Consider the following 17447-nt stretch of genomic DNA (forward strand, 5'->3'; position numbering starts at 1 on the left):
ATTGAGAGATCTGAATGAATACACCATGGTTGTAATGGACTTTATTAAAACAGCTATAGATGAGTGTGTCCTACAAACTTAAATCAAGCGATATGGAAGACAGCAGGGCTTCACTTCCAGATGAGCTCAATGCCTTCTCTGCTGGTTTTGACCATCACAACATGGAGGAACCATCACAAACCCCCACATGTCCTGAGGATCCTTTGATCTCAGTATCTGAAGCAGGCTGCCTTCAGGAGCGTGAAGCTAGGGAAAACATCCAGACTGGACGAGGTACCTGGCCGTGTACTAACTGACTAGTGCCCAAGAAAAGTGTGGTGAGCTGCCTCAATGACTATGGCCCCACTTGCACTCACATCCACAGTGATGAAGTGTTTTGAGACGCTGGTGATGAAGCACATCAACTCCTGTCTGAGTAGCGACTTGGATCCGCTCCAATTTGCCTACCGGAACAACAGGCCCACAGTAGATGCCTTCTCATTGGCTCTTCACTTTAAAGCCCTCCCAACCATTGAGTACATTTACTTGAAATGCTGTTGTAGGAAAGTAGTATCCATTATCAGAGATTCTCAACACCTAGGCCGTGCTCTTTCCTCACTGCTTCCATCAGGCAGAAGTGATAAAAGCTTCAGGACACGCATCACCAAGTTCAAGAACAGTTACTACCCCTCAACCATCAGGTTCTTGAACAAAGGGGATAACGACACTCACTTGCCCATCCATTGAGATGGTCCTACACCATAATCTCACTTTAAGCACTCTTTATCTTGTTATCACAAGTTCTCGTTATTTATTGCTATTTACTTATATTTGCATTTGCACAGTTTGTTGTCTTCTGCACTTTGGTTGATCTTTCATTGGTCCTGTTATATTACTGTTTCTATAGATTTGCTGAGTATGCCCACACAAAAATGAATCTCAGGGTTATATATGATAGTAAATATGCACTTTGATAATAACATTTACTTTGAACTTCGAAGCTAAGGGGAGACCTGATAGAAATATATAAAATTATGAAGGGGATAGATAGGGTAGATAGGAAAACCTTTTTTCCCGGAGTAGAAAATACCCTTTGTCTTTGGGAAACACGGAGAGGAGTAGATGTTGCCGAGGGTGGTACTGGAATGAGGTACAACAGTGATAATTATGAGGCTTTAGGATAGACACATAAATATAGGGGAGTGGAGGGATAGGGATCATGTACAGGCAAAAGAAATTTGCTTTGTAAAGGGAGTTTAATTTGGCATTATGTTTGGCACACCCATCATAGCTCAACAGGCCTATCCCTGTGCAGTACTGTTTTATGTTCTATGAAAAGGCAGGAGGAGAAGATGGCGACGCGACACAGCTCGCAGTGGCCACTCTGGTGGTGATATCTGTTATCTGTCAAGTAGGGTTCTGTGCACAATCCTGATTTGATGGAGACAGACATGAGAGCATGGAGGAACATCTGGTGAAACTTCTGAAATGCCTGCTTCACTGCCGCTGCTGCTGTGTAATCCAGAATCTCCGGAGGAGAAGGCCCCGAGTCCTCGGCTTTGCTTGTTGCTCGGCGGCCGGGACAGGGTCGAAGCGCTCGGCAGAGGATGGCAGTCGGTGTCGGAGGGCTGGTCGGGGGCTCGAAGTTTTCGGATGGACTCAGAGTCCGCTGCGGTCAGGTGCTTCCAATGGTGTGGCATCGGCAAGTTTGCAGCGCTTGGAGGTTCATGGCAGGGAGAATTTCTGCTTTCTACCGTCTGCATGAGATGATGAGGCCATCGGAACCTTGAGACTTTTTTTTACCGTGCCCATGGTCTGCTCTTTATCAAATTATGGCGTTGCTTTGCACTGTTGTAACTATATGTTATAATTATGTGTGTTTGTCAGTTTTAGTCTTGTGTTTCTGTGATATCACTCTGGAGGAACATTGTATCATTTTTTAATGTGTGCATTTCTAAATGACAATAAAAGAGGACTGAGTGTCCTCATGATCTAAATAAATAAATAAATGTTTTCTCGGTGACTAAGACCGAAATTTCCATGGGAAGAATTGCATTTGTTTATAAAGTATAAGTCTTGCGCACCAAGTCAATTCAATGGAAATGTGGAAGCAAATTTGCTTGTGGATTTGTGTTCTGCTGCAGAATGTCCTCCTGCCTATAGAAAGGTATTTCTGCTAGTCAGAACTGTAGAACTGAATTAAATTTTCACCAGACTAATTAATATCTTAACAGATTGCACAGAGTTTCTGAATGACGATGGTGCCACATTCAGACAAGGATCAAGTGCAGAGTATCAACCTGAAGATGCGGATTCATTTGGTTTTGAAGTAGGTCTCTTTTTTTTTTGCACCACAAACATTTTACAGTTAAATTGCAAAATATAAATGGAAGGTACAGGGCAAGACAGTTGGAAATCTAGAAAGAATGATATAATTAAGTATTTATAGTTTCAGTAGCTAACTGACAGTACATATGGTTTCCTTTATAGCTGCTAAATTTTTAACTGTCAATTCCAGCATGTTCTGTGCTTTTGTGATTCAGATTTGCAAATATTAATTTCTTACTTTACAAGTTCAATTGTTAGTGTTCACGAAACCATTTAATATGCCTGCTGCAGATCTAGCCATACGTTCTTCTATCCTGCAAATAGTACACTGTACTTAATAACTTTGTTCTGTTCTGCAGCCTGTCATGAATTCTGCCCCTTGGCTGCTCTTCGCTTTTTTCCCCTGAGTTCCCTTGCCCTTTGAGGTTCCTCAGTCAGTCTATTTTCAGCTGGACCAGGTACTGCTGCTTCTGCCATTTGGTGTCTTCATCCTGTCTCCCTGCAGTTATATCTTTCAGTACTCTTGTCTGCAATGATCCTGTTGATTATTTTCATTTTTATGTTCACTATTCTTGTTCATTGGACTTCACCCCCATTACATCGCACTTCTGTGCTGTCATTACTGATTGGCTAGCAAAACTGATCGTTTTGGGGATGCTTAGCGCAAACTAACCGTGGATTAATTGTGCCTGCTTTTCCACTGGGCTGCGTTTAGCGCAGAGGTTCTCAAGCTGGGGTCCACGGACCCTTCCGTTGGGGTCCATGGCATAAAAAAGTTTGGGAAACCCTGATTTAGCGCAATGTCTTGAAATGTTCTTTCTGATTTTACTTCCATTTCCCAGTCACCTTCAAAGTACACAGATTAATTTTTTCAAAGCCAAACTGACTTTTCATTGTCTGTGGGTCATTCCTGCACTCCACAGGACCTCAGATTTAAATCTGAACTCTGTCCTGGTTTTTCCCTTAATTGTACAGCCCTCATTACAAAAATGGAATGGCTTCACTGATCCAGATTGCCTTCATGCAATCCCATCATTATATCCTTCATGTTTGTTTACTTTTCCTTTACATACTCCAATGCTGTTTGCCTCAGTTATTCCCTGTGGCAGTGAATTCTTTTTTAAATGATTAGGTAGGTAAATGAACTACTTCCAAGTTCTCCTTAAATTTATTAGTAATCCCTGATCTCTTTCCATTTCCAGACAAGTTATAATAAAAGGTTAGGCTTTTCTGAAGGCAGCTTGCTTAACTATTTGAACATTTATTCTGTTGGTTATGCTATAATCTTTGTGAATTTTATTTTAACCCTTCCAGAAAGCTTCTATCTTTCTTTTATTATGGGTATAAGAAATTTTTTGTCATACTGTGACTGTGAGCTAGCCAGTATAGGTTTCACATAAGCTCTCTGCTTTTAAATCTATTTGTTTCTCCCTACCAAATTCTGATCTGAACTCCCTCTGCGTCTATCTTGAACAGCTAACAATAACCACACAAAATGCTGGAGGAACTCAGCAAGCCAGGCAGCATCTATGGAAAAGAGTAATCAACGTTCTCGGCCTGAAACGTCGACTACACTCTTTTCCATAGCTGCTGCCTGGCCTGCTGAGTTCCTCCAGCATTTTGTGTGAGTGCTGCTTGAATTTTCAGCACCTGCAGACTTTCTCTTGTTTGTGATTAGCTAACAGTTACCTTTGGTTTCTTCCGCTTTATCTGTGTTCATTACATGTAACCCCTGCCTCTCCCAAACATACTTTTATCTCAAATCTATTTGCCACTATTACTGATACTATTAGCCCAGCTGCCTCTATGACAATCTGTCTTACTTGCCTTGTCTGTAGGTGTTTCACTGATTGTTTTTGTACTCTCTCCCCCCACGAAGTCTCAGTTATGTTCTTGGCTCTTGAGCTCCACCGCTTCTTCTATTCCGAATATGCCACAAACAACCAGTTTCTGTTCTTATCCATAGTTCTGGACAAAACGGTAAATAATATCCACATCTCGGGAACTGTTTAATAATCTTTTCAAGAATTCAGTAGAAAACTCTGTCCCTTGGTAAAATCTAATTCTCAGTTATTATTCTGCACTCAGGGCCCTGCATCCATTATTTGTCCTCAACATTTCCATTTTAAAATTCTTATCATTGTATTCAAATCTCTTCACGGCACCACCCATCTCTCTGCAACTAACCCTCTCTATTCTGACTATTCCACAAACTGCTTTCCTCCAACTGGTGGTTTCTTATTTTTTCTACTCCTGCCTACCATTGTTGGTCACACCTTCAGCAGTTAGGCCCCGAACCTCACAATTTTCTCTCCATATATCTCTGCTACTCCACTGTCTGTCCTCCCCTATCAGATTCCTTCTTCTTCAGCCTTTTGCCTCTTCCACCTATCACCTCCCAGCTACTCACATCATTTCCTTTCAACCTCCCTCCCAACCCACTTACATACCTTCTATCTGTCTCCTGGACTCACCAGTTCATTGTGCTGTTTCCCCTCTTCCTACTGTCTTATACTGGCTTATCCTCCTTCCTTTCCAGTCCTGATGATACGTCTCAGCCTAATATGGCAACTCTTTATTCCTCTCCATAGGTGTTGCCTGATTTACTGAATTCCCTTAGCATTCTGTGTGTGTTGCTCCAGATTTCCAGCATCTGCAGAATTTCATGTGTCTCCATGAGTTCTTCCAAAAATTCAGTCCCGCTAACCAAGATACTGGTTCTTCATCCTAGTATTCCTAATTGGATTTGTTTGAATTTTAAAAAAGTAGCAAGATAATTAAAAGTCTTGGTTACATTAAAGCCCATCAGAATGCCAGCACTAGATGGTTTATATTTCCAGTACTGCAATAACACATGCTGTTTAAAATTGAAAGGGTGGTTTTCAATTTGATTCTAATGAAGATGTTAGTCATCTAACATGCCTTTAAGCAAGGCAGGAAGTCCTAGAGAGGGTACAGAAAAGATTTACAGAATAGTTCAAGACATGAGGCATTTTAATCGGTTTAGATCGGACAAATTTCTTATGTTCTCCTTGGGGTAAAGTTTAAGATGAGACTTAAAAGTTGCACAAGATCAAATTGGTTTAATTGGGATAAATAGAGAGGAACTGTCCCATTAGCAAACGGTTCAAGGACTATTTGGGGAGATATTTTTGAGTAAAGCATGTTTGAGGGAACTTCTTTTAACTCAAAGTAGTTACAAGCTGGAATGTGCGGTTTCCTCAACCCAATGTAAACAGTTATTTGGAGCTTTTAAAAGGGAATTGAAAGGTAGTTGAGAGAGAATTTGTTGGGCATTGGGGATAGAACTATGGGAAGGATTTGGCAGGATTGTTGTATTAGGAATTAAGATAATGAGCTAAATCCTGCTGTGCTGCCATTTTGTTTCTAATTAAAACCTGCTGAATCTCATTGACTGTGCAACCTTTTGATTCTGTTACTTGATGCTTGTTTCACAGCTGGAAGGTAAGAATGTTGAAGAAATAATGAATAATCCACTGAACATAAACAAGACACTTGGTATCTTCCCGTCCATGAGTACAGATAGACAAATTCAACAGTTCCAAGTTTTTCTCACAGCTGTAGTGAAAAATGATTTGGTGAGTATTAATCTAATATAAAAGGAGTTTTTTTCAGTTTAGTGCTCCCAAAATGAAGTGAATAATTTATCAATGTAATGGGAATCTATTTCTAAGTTTACAGTATTTTATCATCTTAATGTTAACTCATAGGCAACAAATATTAACTAATTAATGAGTGAAGTGTGGGCACGTGGCCAAGTGGTTAAGTCATTGGACTCGCGACCTGAAGGTCGTGAGTTCGAGCCCCAGCCGAGGCAACGTGTTGTGTCCTTGAGCAAGGCACTTAATCACACATTGCTCTGCGACGACACTGGTGCCAAGCTATATGGGTCCTAATGCCCTTCCCTTGGACAACATTGGTGTTGTGGAGACGGGAGACTTGCAGCACAGGCAACTGCTGGTCTTCCACACAACCTTGCCCAGGCCTGCGCCCTTTCCAGGCGCAGATCTATGGTCTCGCAAGACTAACGGATGCCTTTAATGAGTGAAACAGCGCAGAGTTGGCCCTTTGAGCCATGCCGCCCCAGCAATCACTGACAAACCTATTTAGTTCCAACTTTTCCATCACTCCGAAGCCGTCTCTTGTGGACAGTGCCCTAGTTCTCCTAGAGGCTCACTGTCAACCTCTATTGTCAGGGGTATTGTTATGCAGTAGGAGCTGATTGGGAGCGGATGTTTGTAGATGTTTAGCATGGGTCTCTTTTACGCTTCCCAGTACATATTTATGGTCACTTAAAGCTTGATTTATGGATATAATGCACAAGCATCATGTGCATAATGCAACAGAAGGTTGAAATACCTCCGTTCAGTCTAAATATGGTTACGGAATCTTGGTCTTAATGTCAAGGTACTTTTTAAATGTATGAGCACATCCACCACCACTCAGGAAATGTGCTTCAGATTGTGTATAGTTTTTGACACCTCTGCTTTGAAGTAAAATTTCCTATTTTCTACCCTAAATCTGCCCTGTCCTACAAGCATCTTCTTCATCACTGACTTTAGACTCACAGACCCATTATTACCTGGCTTATCCTTGGTGCTCCTCTTGAACAGCGGTACTACCTTTGCTGTCTTCCAGTCATCTTGGCTGTGGTCAGTGATGAATTAAAATGTTGTTGCGTTCTCAGCATTTAGCATCTTAGGATAAATCTCATCAAACTATGGAGATCTATTCATGATAAAGCCTGCTCAGACATCTAATACTTTTAATAGTTATATGATCATTGATTGTATCTGATCATTGTTTATTATATTTGGCTTGCAAAGCTATAACCATTGGCAAAATTGTAGAAGTTTTGGAAGTTTTTGGTCTAGAAACTTGAGATCTGCAACAGGAACCTCAGGACTCACACCACCAGGTTCAGGAACAGTTATTACCCCTCAACCATCATGTTCATGAACCAAGGGGAATAACTTCACTGAACTGTTCCCACAACATATGGACTCACCTTCAAGGACTCTTCATCTCATGTTCTTGAGATTTATTGCTAATTTATTTTTTTTTCTCTTTGTATTTGCTCAGTTTGTTGTCTTTTGCACAGTGGTGTTTGTCAGTCTTGTAGTGTGCAGTCTTTCATTCATCTTATTGTGCTTATTTGTATTTACTGTGAATGCCCCCAAGAAAATGTAACTCAGGGTTGTATATGGAGACGTATATGTACTTTGATAATAAATTTACTTTGAATTTAGAAGTTCAGGTATAATGTCAGACAGAGGTTCTATCTGCACTTTGAGATGGGTGTGAAATCCCCATTGCATTACTCAAAGATAGACCAGACAGCTCATTTCTACTATGATTAGATTAGATTATGAGGACACTCAGTTCTCGTTTATTGTCATTTAGTAATGCATGCTTAAAAAAATGATACTATGTTACGCTGGTGTGATGTCACAGAAACACAAGACAGACCAAGACTAAGATTGGCAAAAACCACAAAATTATAACATCTAGTTACAACGGTGCAAAGCAATACTGTAATTTGATAAGAGCAGACCGTGGGCACGGGAAAAAAAAGTCTCTCAGTCCCGATAGCCCATCATCTCACGCAGACTGTAGAAGGGAGAAACTCTCCCTGTCATGAGTTTCCGGTGCCGCAAACTTGCTGATGCAACGTCCTGGAAGCACCACAGTCCAACTCTGAGTCCGTCTGAAAACTTGGAGCCTCCGACACCGAGCACCGAACACCACCTCTGCTGAGTGCTTCGACCCCGGCCCCGGCCGCCAAGCAACAGGCAAAGCCGAGAATTCGGGGCCTACCCCTCCGGAGATTTCGGATCACACAGTAGCGGCGGCAGCAAAGCAGGCATTTCAGAAGTTTCACCAGATGTTCCTCCGTGCTCTCACGTCTGCTTCCATCAAATCGGAATTGTGCACGGCCTCCTACTTGACAAATAACAGATATTCATCACCGGAGAGGCCGTGCACGCTGCGTCGCGCCGCCATCTTCTCCTCCCAACATCTTCTCCTCCCTCCATCTTCAACAAGCGATTACCAATACAACTACCAATTTTGTTCACAAATACAAATTAGTAGTAATTTGTCTTGTGGACTTTCTGAGAATTCTCTGCACATATAGGCAGAAGCCTTTTATTATTATAAGACCATACGACCACAATATATAGGAACAGAGTTAGGCTATCTGGCCCATTGCCTCTGCTCCGCCATTTCATGATGGCTGATCCATTTTTCCTCTCAGTCCCAATCTCCTGCCTTTTTTCCATATCCCTTAATGCCTGACCACTCAAGAATGTATCAACCTCTGCCTTAAATATACTCAGTGACTTGGCCTCCACAGCCGTCTGTGGCAACAAATTCCGCAAATTCGCGACTCTCTGGCTAAAGAAATCTCTCCTCATCTCTGTTCTAGGAGGATGCCCGTCTATTCTGAGGCTGAGTTCTCTGTTCTTAGACTTCCCCACTCTAGGAAACATCCTCTCCACATCCACTCTATCAAGGTTTTTCAGCATTCAATAGGTTTCAATGAGGTTACCCCTTGTTCTTCGGAATTCCAGTGAGTACAGGTCCAATGTTATCAAATGCTCTTCATATGACAAGCTTTTCGTTGTGGGAATCATTTTCATGAACCTCCTTTGAACTCTGTCCAATGTCAGCATATCCTTTCTTAGGCAAGGGTCCAAAACTGCTTACAACACACCAAGTGAGGCCTCACCAGTGCCTTATAAAGACTCAAAATTACATCCTTGCTTTTATAATCTAGTTCTCTTGAAATGAATGCTAACATCACATTTGCATTCCTCACCACAGACTCGACCTCCAAATTAACCTTTAGGGGATACTGCACAAGGACTCCTGAGCCCCTCTGCGTCTCCGATTTTTGAATTTTTTTTCACCATTTAGAAAGTACTCAAACCTTTAATTTCTTTTTACCAAAGTGCATGGCCATACATTTCATGACATTATATTCCATCTGCCTCTTCTTTGCCCATTCTCCCGATCTGTTTTTTCTGTAGCCTGTCTACGTCCTGAAAACGACTTGCCCATCCACCTATATTTGTACCGTCTGCAAACTTCGTCACAAAGCTATCAATTCCATCATCCAAGTCATTTACATATAACATAAAAAGAATCAGTCCCAACACAGAGCCCTGTGCAGCACCACCAGTCACCAGGAGACACCATCAGAAAAGGTTCCCTTTATTCCCATTCTTTACCTCCTGCCAGTTATACACTTATTATCCATGCTAGTATCTTTCCTGTAATACTTAAATCGTTAACCTGTTAAACAGCCTCATTTGTGGCACCTTGTAAGAGGCTTCTGAAAATCCTAGTAAACTCCATCCACTGATTCTTCTTTGTCTATCCTGCTTGTTATTTCTACAAAGTGTTCCAACAGATTTGACAGACAGGTTTTCCCCTGAGGAAACCATGCTGACTATGGCCTATTTTATCTTGTGCCTTCAAGTACCCCAAAACCACATCCTTAACAACAACTTCCCAAACACTGGCTAACTGGCCTATAATTTATTTTCTTCTGCGTCTCTCCCTTCTTGGAGTGACATTTGCAATTTTCCATTCCTCTGGAATCATGCCAGAATCAATTGATTCTTGAAAGATCATAGCTAATGCCTCCACAATCTCTTCAGCAACCTCTTTCAGAACCCTGGTGTATATACCATCTGGTCCAGGTGACATTGTGTGGGCATTGTGGTTAAGGCATTGGACTAGCTATATGAAGGTCATGAGTTCGAGCCCCAGCCAAGGGAACGTGTTGTGTCCTTGAGCAAGGCATTTATTCACACATTGCTCTGTGATGACACTGGTGCCAAGCTGTATGGGTCCTAATGCCCTTCCCTTGGACAACATTGGTGTCGTGGAGAGGGGAGACTTGCTGCATGGGCAATTGCTGCTCTTCCATACAACCTTGCCCAGGCCTGCGCCCTGGAGAGTGAAGACTTTCCAGGCGCAGATCCATGGTCTCGCAAGACTAACGGATGCCTTTAAACCAGGTGACATCTACCTTCAGATCTTTCAGTTTTCCAAGAACCTTCTCCCTAGTAATAGCAACTTCACACACTTCTGTCCCAACACTTTCGAACTTCCAGTCTACCGCTAGTGTCTTCTACAGTGAAGACTGATGCAAAATACTTATTCAGTTCGTCCACCGTTCATTATTTTCCATTACAGGTTTCCCCTGCTATCCGAAGGTAGAGCGTTCCTATGAAACAGTTCGTAAGCTGGAATGTCGTAAAGTGAATAAGCAATTACCATTTATTAATATGGGAAAAATTTTTGAGCATTCCCAGACCCAAAAAATAACCTACAATTCATGCCAAATAACACATAAAATCTAAAATAACAGTAACATATAGTAAAAGCAGGAATAATATGATAAATACACAGCCTATATAAAGTAGAAATACTTTTCTGCAGCACTGTCTAGCGCAGCGAAAATCTCACGGAAGCGCTCTCGGCAGAAACACTCTCTCCAGTAACCTTTAAGCTATGAAGCTGCCAAATCGTTCCAAATAACACATAAAAATACACAGCCTATATAAAGTAGAAATAATATATGTACAGTGTGGTTTCACTTACGGGAATCGGGAAGACTCTAATAAACTGCAGTTTCGTCACAGTTAAACACTTGCTTATACGAATAACCACCTGACGCAATGGCCTCTGATCTGGGCCGACATTTACATGCCGGGCGGCACCTAATTAATTAGCTTGTTTATTTCAGCTTTTTTCTTAAAGATGTGCTGGGTGCTTTCCAACTACCGCTGCACCGCTGCATTCTTCACGGCAATGTATCGGTCCGCGGCCCAGAGGTTGGGGACCACTGCTTAAACTATGAAGCTGCCCTCACCTCAGAAACCGATCAAACCACCCATGACTACCTTTAAATTCCACTTTCACAACACTTTCATCACCATCGTCCGGTGCTTTCTGTTTCAGCTTATTAAAAAGACTGACTGATTTCTCCTCAAGTATAAGAAAACTTAATGGAACACTACGCTTTCTACAACCATCAATCCATTCAAGCAATAGACTTTCCATTTATCCATTATTGGATGCCGACTGAGAGAGACCACTTTGCTACGAGCAGAACCAACAGAAACATCGGCAGTTTTCAAAATTCTTTCTCTCTGCGTATAAATAGTGTGAATGGTGGACACAGGCAAGTTCAACCCGTGGACAATGTCCTTACTTCGTTCACCATGATCGAAACGCTTAATTATATCTAGTTTTACGCTAAATGTAACACCCTTACAAGCTCTTTTAGGCTTTTCCGATACCTTAGAACTCATCTTGCTAACGGATATACAAAATAAATCGAGATAAAGCACATGTTTAAGCAATGCCGGGTAGAATACAGTTCCGAGGGAAGAGCTTGGCTGCTCGGGGCGCGCGCTGCCTTTTTTCCTAATAGTAAAAACACCTTCTGTTAGCCAAAACAGGGTACTAATGTAGGTCTTTCGTAACAGTGAGGTGTCGTAAAGCGAACGTTCGGAAAACGGGGGCCACCTGTACTACGTCTCCAGCATTATTTTCCTGCAGCCCAATATCCACTCTTGCCTCTCCTTTACACTTTATGCATTGGAAGAAACTTTTGGTATCCTCTTCAACATTTGCGTATTCCATCTTTTCCTTCTTTAGGACTTTTTTAGTTGCTGTCTGTTGGTTTTTAAAAGCTTCCTGATCCTTTAACTTCCCACTAATTTTTGCTTTATTATATGCCCCCTCTTTGGCTTTTATGAGGGCTTTGACTTCTCTTGCAAGTCATGGTTGTGTCATCTTGCCTTTAGAATTATGAAAACAACTTTAAAATATAAATGCACTTAATTGGCTTTAATCTGTTTTGGGATATTCTTTGCTATCAAAGTATAAATTATTTTGTGTAGTGGAAGCTTATTCAAAGGCAAAGTGTAAATGCGATTAAATGACTTGACCTCTCTTGCTCCTAGGTATGTCGAATAAGTCAAGTGCAGTACCTGTTGTTGCTGCACTACTTTGTTATGGCACTCTGCTCCAGAAGCAAGGCACAGGTACCATTTTTCTGGTAGTTCTATTTGTAATCTTAAAAAAAAATGTTTGAAGGTATTGTGGCTTTTATTAAACTGATCAACATGCTTTTGCTTCTTAATCCAAATGATTTGTTCCATCAATTTTACAAAGCTTTACGAATGGTTTGATAGAGACCTGCTGTTTAGTGCATTGATGTGGCATTTTGAATTGAACTGACTTTATTTCTTACATCCTTCTTATACATGAGGAATAAAAATCTTTACGTTACATCTCCATCTGAATGTACAATGTGCAATCATAGTAATTTATAATAAATACAACAGTCAATGTAATATAGAGTATACTCAAGTCAGCGTGAATTCATCACTCTGATGGCCTGGTGGAAGAAGCTGTCCTGGAGCCTGTTGGTCCTGGCTTTTATACTGCGGTACCGCTTCCTGGGTGGTAGCAGCTGGAATAGATTGTGGTTAGGATGGCTTGGGTCCCCAGTGATCCTACAGGCCCTTTTTACACACATGTCCTTGTAAATGTCCTGAATCATGGGAAATTCACAGCTACAGATGTGCTGAAAAGTGCTGCATTCAAAATAGCATCGGGGCAACAACAAGCATGCAAACTTCTCTATTTGTGTGGAAAAATTTCCAGGGTACTTCACAATGAATACAAGTGAATGCTGTACCAAACAAGACGATACTAAATTCAACGATGAAATTCTGATGTGGATCTTAAAAAGGGAGTTATTTGAAGAGAGGAATCTCAAGGGGACTTGACAGACTTGGGCTTTATTCCTTGGAGTGCAGGACACACAAAGCTGATGTTGTAGAAGTTTAGAGAATCATGAGGAGCAGAGATAGGATGAAAGCAATTCACCTTTTTCCCAGGTTTGGTGAATCAAGAACTAGAGAGCATAGGTTAAGGAGGGAGGGGAAAGATTTAAGAGGAACTTGAGGGGTAACCTTTTTACACAAAGGGTGCTATCTATGTGCAATGAGTTGCCAGAGGAAGTGATTGAGGCAGCTACAATTACATCTTTTAAAAGTGAGTGGACAGGTACATGGACTGGAAAGGCTCAGAAGGTTATGGAGAAATGCTGGAAAATAGGACTAGCTTGGGTAGGATATTCTGGTCACCTTGGACCAAGGGACCTGCTTCCGTGCTACTTGACTAGATGCTCCTAAATACATGTAGCTTTGATATGTGGAACTGTGCTTGTTTCAGACTTATTCAGCCCCTTCATATTTTCCGCCCCAGGAGCATTGACTAATGTATTGATGATGCTCCCTGCACAAAACTTGAAAATTTCATAACTTAGCTGTTACTTTCCAACCTGCTCCCACTGATGCACAATCCATCTCTGATTTCCCCTCCCCTTCCTTCACCCTGCTCCCAGTTGCATACAGTCTATTTCTGATTCTCCTTCCCTTTCTCTATCCTGCTCCCACTGACACACAGTCCATCTCTGATTCTCCTTCCCTTTCTTCACTTTATTATCATGTTAGATTGGTGTCCAATATCTATTCCATGCTCTGGGATTCCCACAGCTAACCCTCCTTTGCTTGATCCCTTTTCCTGCTGCTGTATTTATTATCCATCCTATACTTCACTGGAGCAATGTGGTGACAAGTAGTCAGTTCAGCTAACCTGCATGCTGTACATTTGTTTCTTGTGCCAGAAGCTGCTGGGTCTGAACCATGAATATCAAAATGAGAACTTATTCTATTTATATTTCTTCATCAGTGCTGAGGTGGAATTCCTGAATTTCCCACTAAACATTAACTTGAATACACTATTGCAAGCAGTAAATCAACTTTCAGGTTAACTAAGAAACAACAATTAAGAAGTTCTTGCAATGCATTCTGTATGCTTGGAGCAAATGATAAAAGGAACCAGGCACGTGGCGTAGAGTTTTACGTTAATATGCTATCTGGATGACAGACTTGAGTGGAGCACCAACACAGAGGCTGTGTACAAGAAGGGCCAGAGTCACCTCTACTTCCTGAGGAGACTGAGGTCCCTTGGAGTATGCAGGCCTCTCGTTCAAGTGTTCTACCAGTCTGTTGTTGCCAGTCCAATCTTCTAAGCGATGTTGATCTGGGGCGATGGCATCAACACGGGTGATGCCAACAGATTCAAAAAACTGATTAGAAAGGCTGGCTCTGTTATAGGAGTCAAACTGGACACACTGGGGGCTGTGTTAGAACAAAGGACCCCACAGAAAATCCTGGCGATTCTGGACTATATTTCTCACCCTCTACATGCCACCTTTGCTGAACAGAGGAGCATTTTTAATAATAGACAACTGAGTTGCTCCAAAGAGTGCTCTATGAGGTTATTCTTACGCTCAGTCTCTATAATGAGTCAACCTATAGCCGGAGAAGTGAGGACCCCTTCCTGTTAGACTATTTGAGGTAACTTTTTTAAAATTCTTTCTTACTTCTCTTCTACTATTTGTATATCTGTGCACTTGTAATGCTACTGTGACACTGTAATTTCTTTTGGGATAAATAAAGTATCTGTCTATCTAAAGGAGCAAAGTAACTGGGAGAGAACATGACGGTAAGCTTGACTCTGCTGGGTATGTAATCTTGTGTGCTTTCTGACCACTTGTTTCGAAATAGGGTGCAGTTTACATGTTCCGAGGTCCGGTCGAAGACGTAGTTTCTAAAGACTTGGTGTTGTTTGTCCTGCAGCTATTTTACACTCTTTATACTGTATCTCTAGGATCTGGCTGAAGCCAAAAAGCAAGTTAAAACAATTGAGAAAATGACTAAGGAGAAAGCTGAATGCCAGGATTTTTTGTATGTGGCCTATCACACTTTAGGCTGTTTATACTACAAGCAAAATAGGTAAGGAACCTCAGCTTGAAAGTGAATATGAAAAATTAAATAGTCTTTAGAACAATTTAAATTACATTGGAAATAAATGTTCAGTGATTATGGGACAACCTGTGTTTGCATTCAGTTTTGCTCTGTTAGTTACTGTTATAGACAGCCATCCTCCATTGCAACATGAACTGTGCAGTCTCCTGATGAACAAGTAAACAAGAGAGGAATTGTTTTATGATCACCATTACTCATACTCCTCTTTATTCCAAGAAATAATTTAAACAGCTAAATCCCCTTCCAGTGTGGACTTTGGACGCCCATCACCCAGGACATGCCTTCTACTCATTGCTAACATCAGGAAGGAGGTGGAGGAGCCTGAAAGCACACACTCAATGATTCAGGAACAGCTTCTACCCCTCTGCCATCCGGTTCCTGAATAGACATTGAACCCATGAACACTGCCCCACTTCCTTCTTTTTCTCTTTTTGCACTATTTAATTTAACTTACAGGTATACTTACTGTAAATTAGTTTTTTATTAATATATATTACAATGTACTGCTGCATAACAACAAATATCATGGCATAATGCCACTGATATTAAACCTGATTTTGATCCTGGAATCTTAGTCCAGGTCCAGGTGGTACGTATGTTTAGATGATAGCTAAACTCTATATCAGTCTGGACCTTAATCTTAGTCTTGTATTACTTTATCACAATAGTGCACACTGTTAAAAGCAAAAAAAAAATGTCTAGGATTTCCAGGAATTTAAAAAGTACGAAAAAGTCATTCCATTCATTTAATCATAGTTCTATATTATATGAATGGATATTTTGTTCAAATTCATATTTCAAATATTTAAGTTAATGAAGCAAAAGTAGAACAGTGATAAGTGTTGTTAAAAACCTTGGGCCAGGTGTAGGGTAGATAGTTTATTTGTGTGAATTACCTTTTTAATATGAATCTCAGTACTTGTAGCATTTAAAAAGACAAGTATGACAAGACATCAAGAAACCTAATTTTGTGGAGGAAGTTCATGATTTCAAGATGGCGCAGAACATTGATTGTGTGATACACTGTTAAGAAATGCTGTGGTGTTAGAGATACTGAAAGAAAGTGGAGCTGTCAAGACCACCCTGCTTTAAAACTTTGAAATACAGGAGGTTGAAATTATTCCACTGTCCAAATAACCTAATGTGGCATTGTCACCATTTCTTAAATTTCATTTTTTCTGATTATTGTAGATGGTTCCAGCAACTAATTTGCAGTCTCTCTCTCCTTTCCTTTTGCCTGTCATTTGCTTTCTCTCTCTATATTAGATTATAAGAACAAAAGAGATGAGTTCTTGAAAGTGAGTCCATAGGTTGTAGGAATAGTTTGGTGATGGTGAGTGAAGTTACCCTCCCTGGTTCAAGGGCCTGATGTTTGAGGGGTAATAACTGTTCTTGAACCTGGTGGTGGAGTCCTGAGGCTCCTGTACCTTCTTCCTGAAGGTAGCAGTGAGAAGAGAGCATGGCCTGGATGGTGGGGGTCCTTGATGATGGACGTTGTGTTTTTTGCAACAGCACTCTTGTGCGGATATGCTCAACGGTGGGGAGGGCTTTATCCATAATGGACTTGGCTGTATCCACGACTTTTCATGGATTTTTCTGTACAAGGGCATTGGCGTTTCCATACCAGATCACGATGCGATCAGTTAGTATGCTCCCCACCACACACCTATAGAAGTTTGCCAGTGTTTTAGATGACATGCCAAATCTTCGCAAACCTCTAAGAAACTAAAACTCCTGCCATGCTTTCTTCATGATGTCACTTACGTCCTAGATCCAGGACACTCCTCTGAAATGATAACAACAAGGAAATTAAAGTTGCTGACCCCCTCCACCTCTGATCCTCCAATGAGAACTGGCTCATGGACTCCACCTGAGGTCAATAATCAGCTCCTTGGTCTTGTTGACATTGAGTAAGAGGGTATTATTGTGGCACCACCCAGCCAGATTTTCAATTTCCCTCCTATATGCTGATTTGTTTCCATCTTTGATTTAGCCAACACCAGTGGTGTTGGTGGCAAACTTAAATATGGCATTGGAGCTGTGCTTAGCCTTACAGTCATTAGTATAAAGCAAGTAGAGCAGGGGGCTAAGCACACAGCCTTTGTCCCTGTGCTGTTGGTAATTGTGGAGGTGTTGTGGCCAATGCAGACTGACTGGAGTCTGCAAGTGAGGAAATCGAGGATCCGGCGGAACAAG

At 41.3% G+C, this 17447-nt stretch overlaps 1 protein-coding gene and 1 long non-coding RNA gene across 5 annotated transcripts in view; one reads left to right on the forward strand and one right to left on the reverse strand.

The window, feature by feature from the left end:
- LOC140198945 (E3 ubiquitin-protein ligase DZIP3-like) overlaps positions 1-17447 on the forward strand; it is a 107993-nt gene that overhangs the window by 17615 nt on the left and 72931 nt on the right. For 2 of the 3 annotated variants that reach the window (XM_072260242.1, XM_072260244.1), the window contains exons 2-5: positions 2214-2308; positions 5766-5906; positions 12312-12392; positions 15094-15218. In XM_072260242.1, coding sequence (XP_072116343.1) covers positions 2214-2308; positions 5766-5906; positions 12312-12392; positions 15094-15218 — 442 coding nt within the window. Of the gene's footprint in view, positions 1-2213; positions 2309-5765; positions 5907-12310; positions 12393-15093; positions 15219-17447 lie in introns of those variants that run through there. The other variant, XM_072260243.1, reaches the window with a different exon arrangement.
- The window catches only part of LOC140198947 (uncharacterized), a 179460-nt gene that overhangs the window by 11515 nt on the left and 150498 nt on the right, over positions 1-17447 (reverse strand). The gene's annotated exons all lie outside the window — the stretch shown is intronic.

The sequence above is a fragment of the Mobula birostris genome, chromosome 6 (assembly GCF_030028105.1).
Source record: "Mobula birostris isolate sMobBir1 chromosome 6, sMobBir1.hap1, whole genome shotgun sequence".
Taxonomy (NCBI): Eukaryota; Metazoa; Chordata; class Chondrichthyes; order Myliobatiformes; family Myliobatidae; genus Mobula; species Mobula birostris.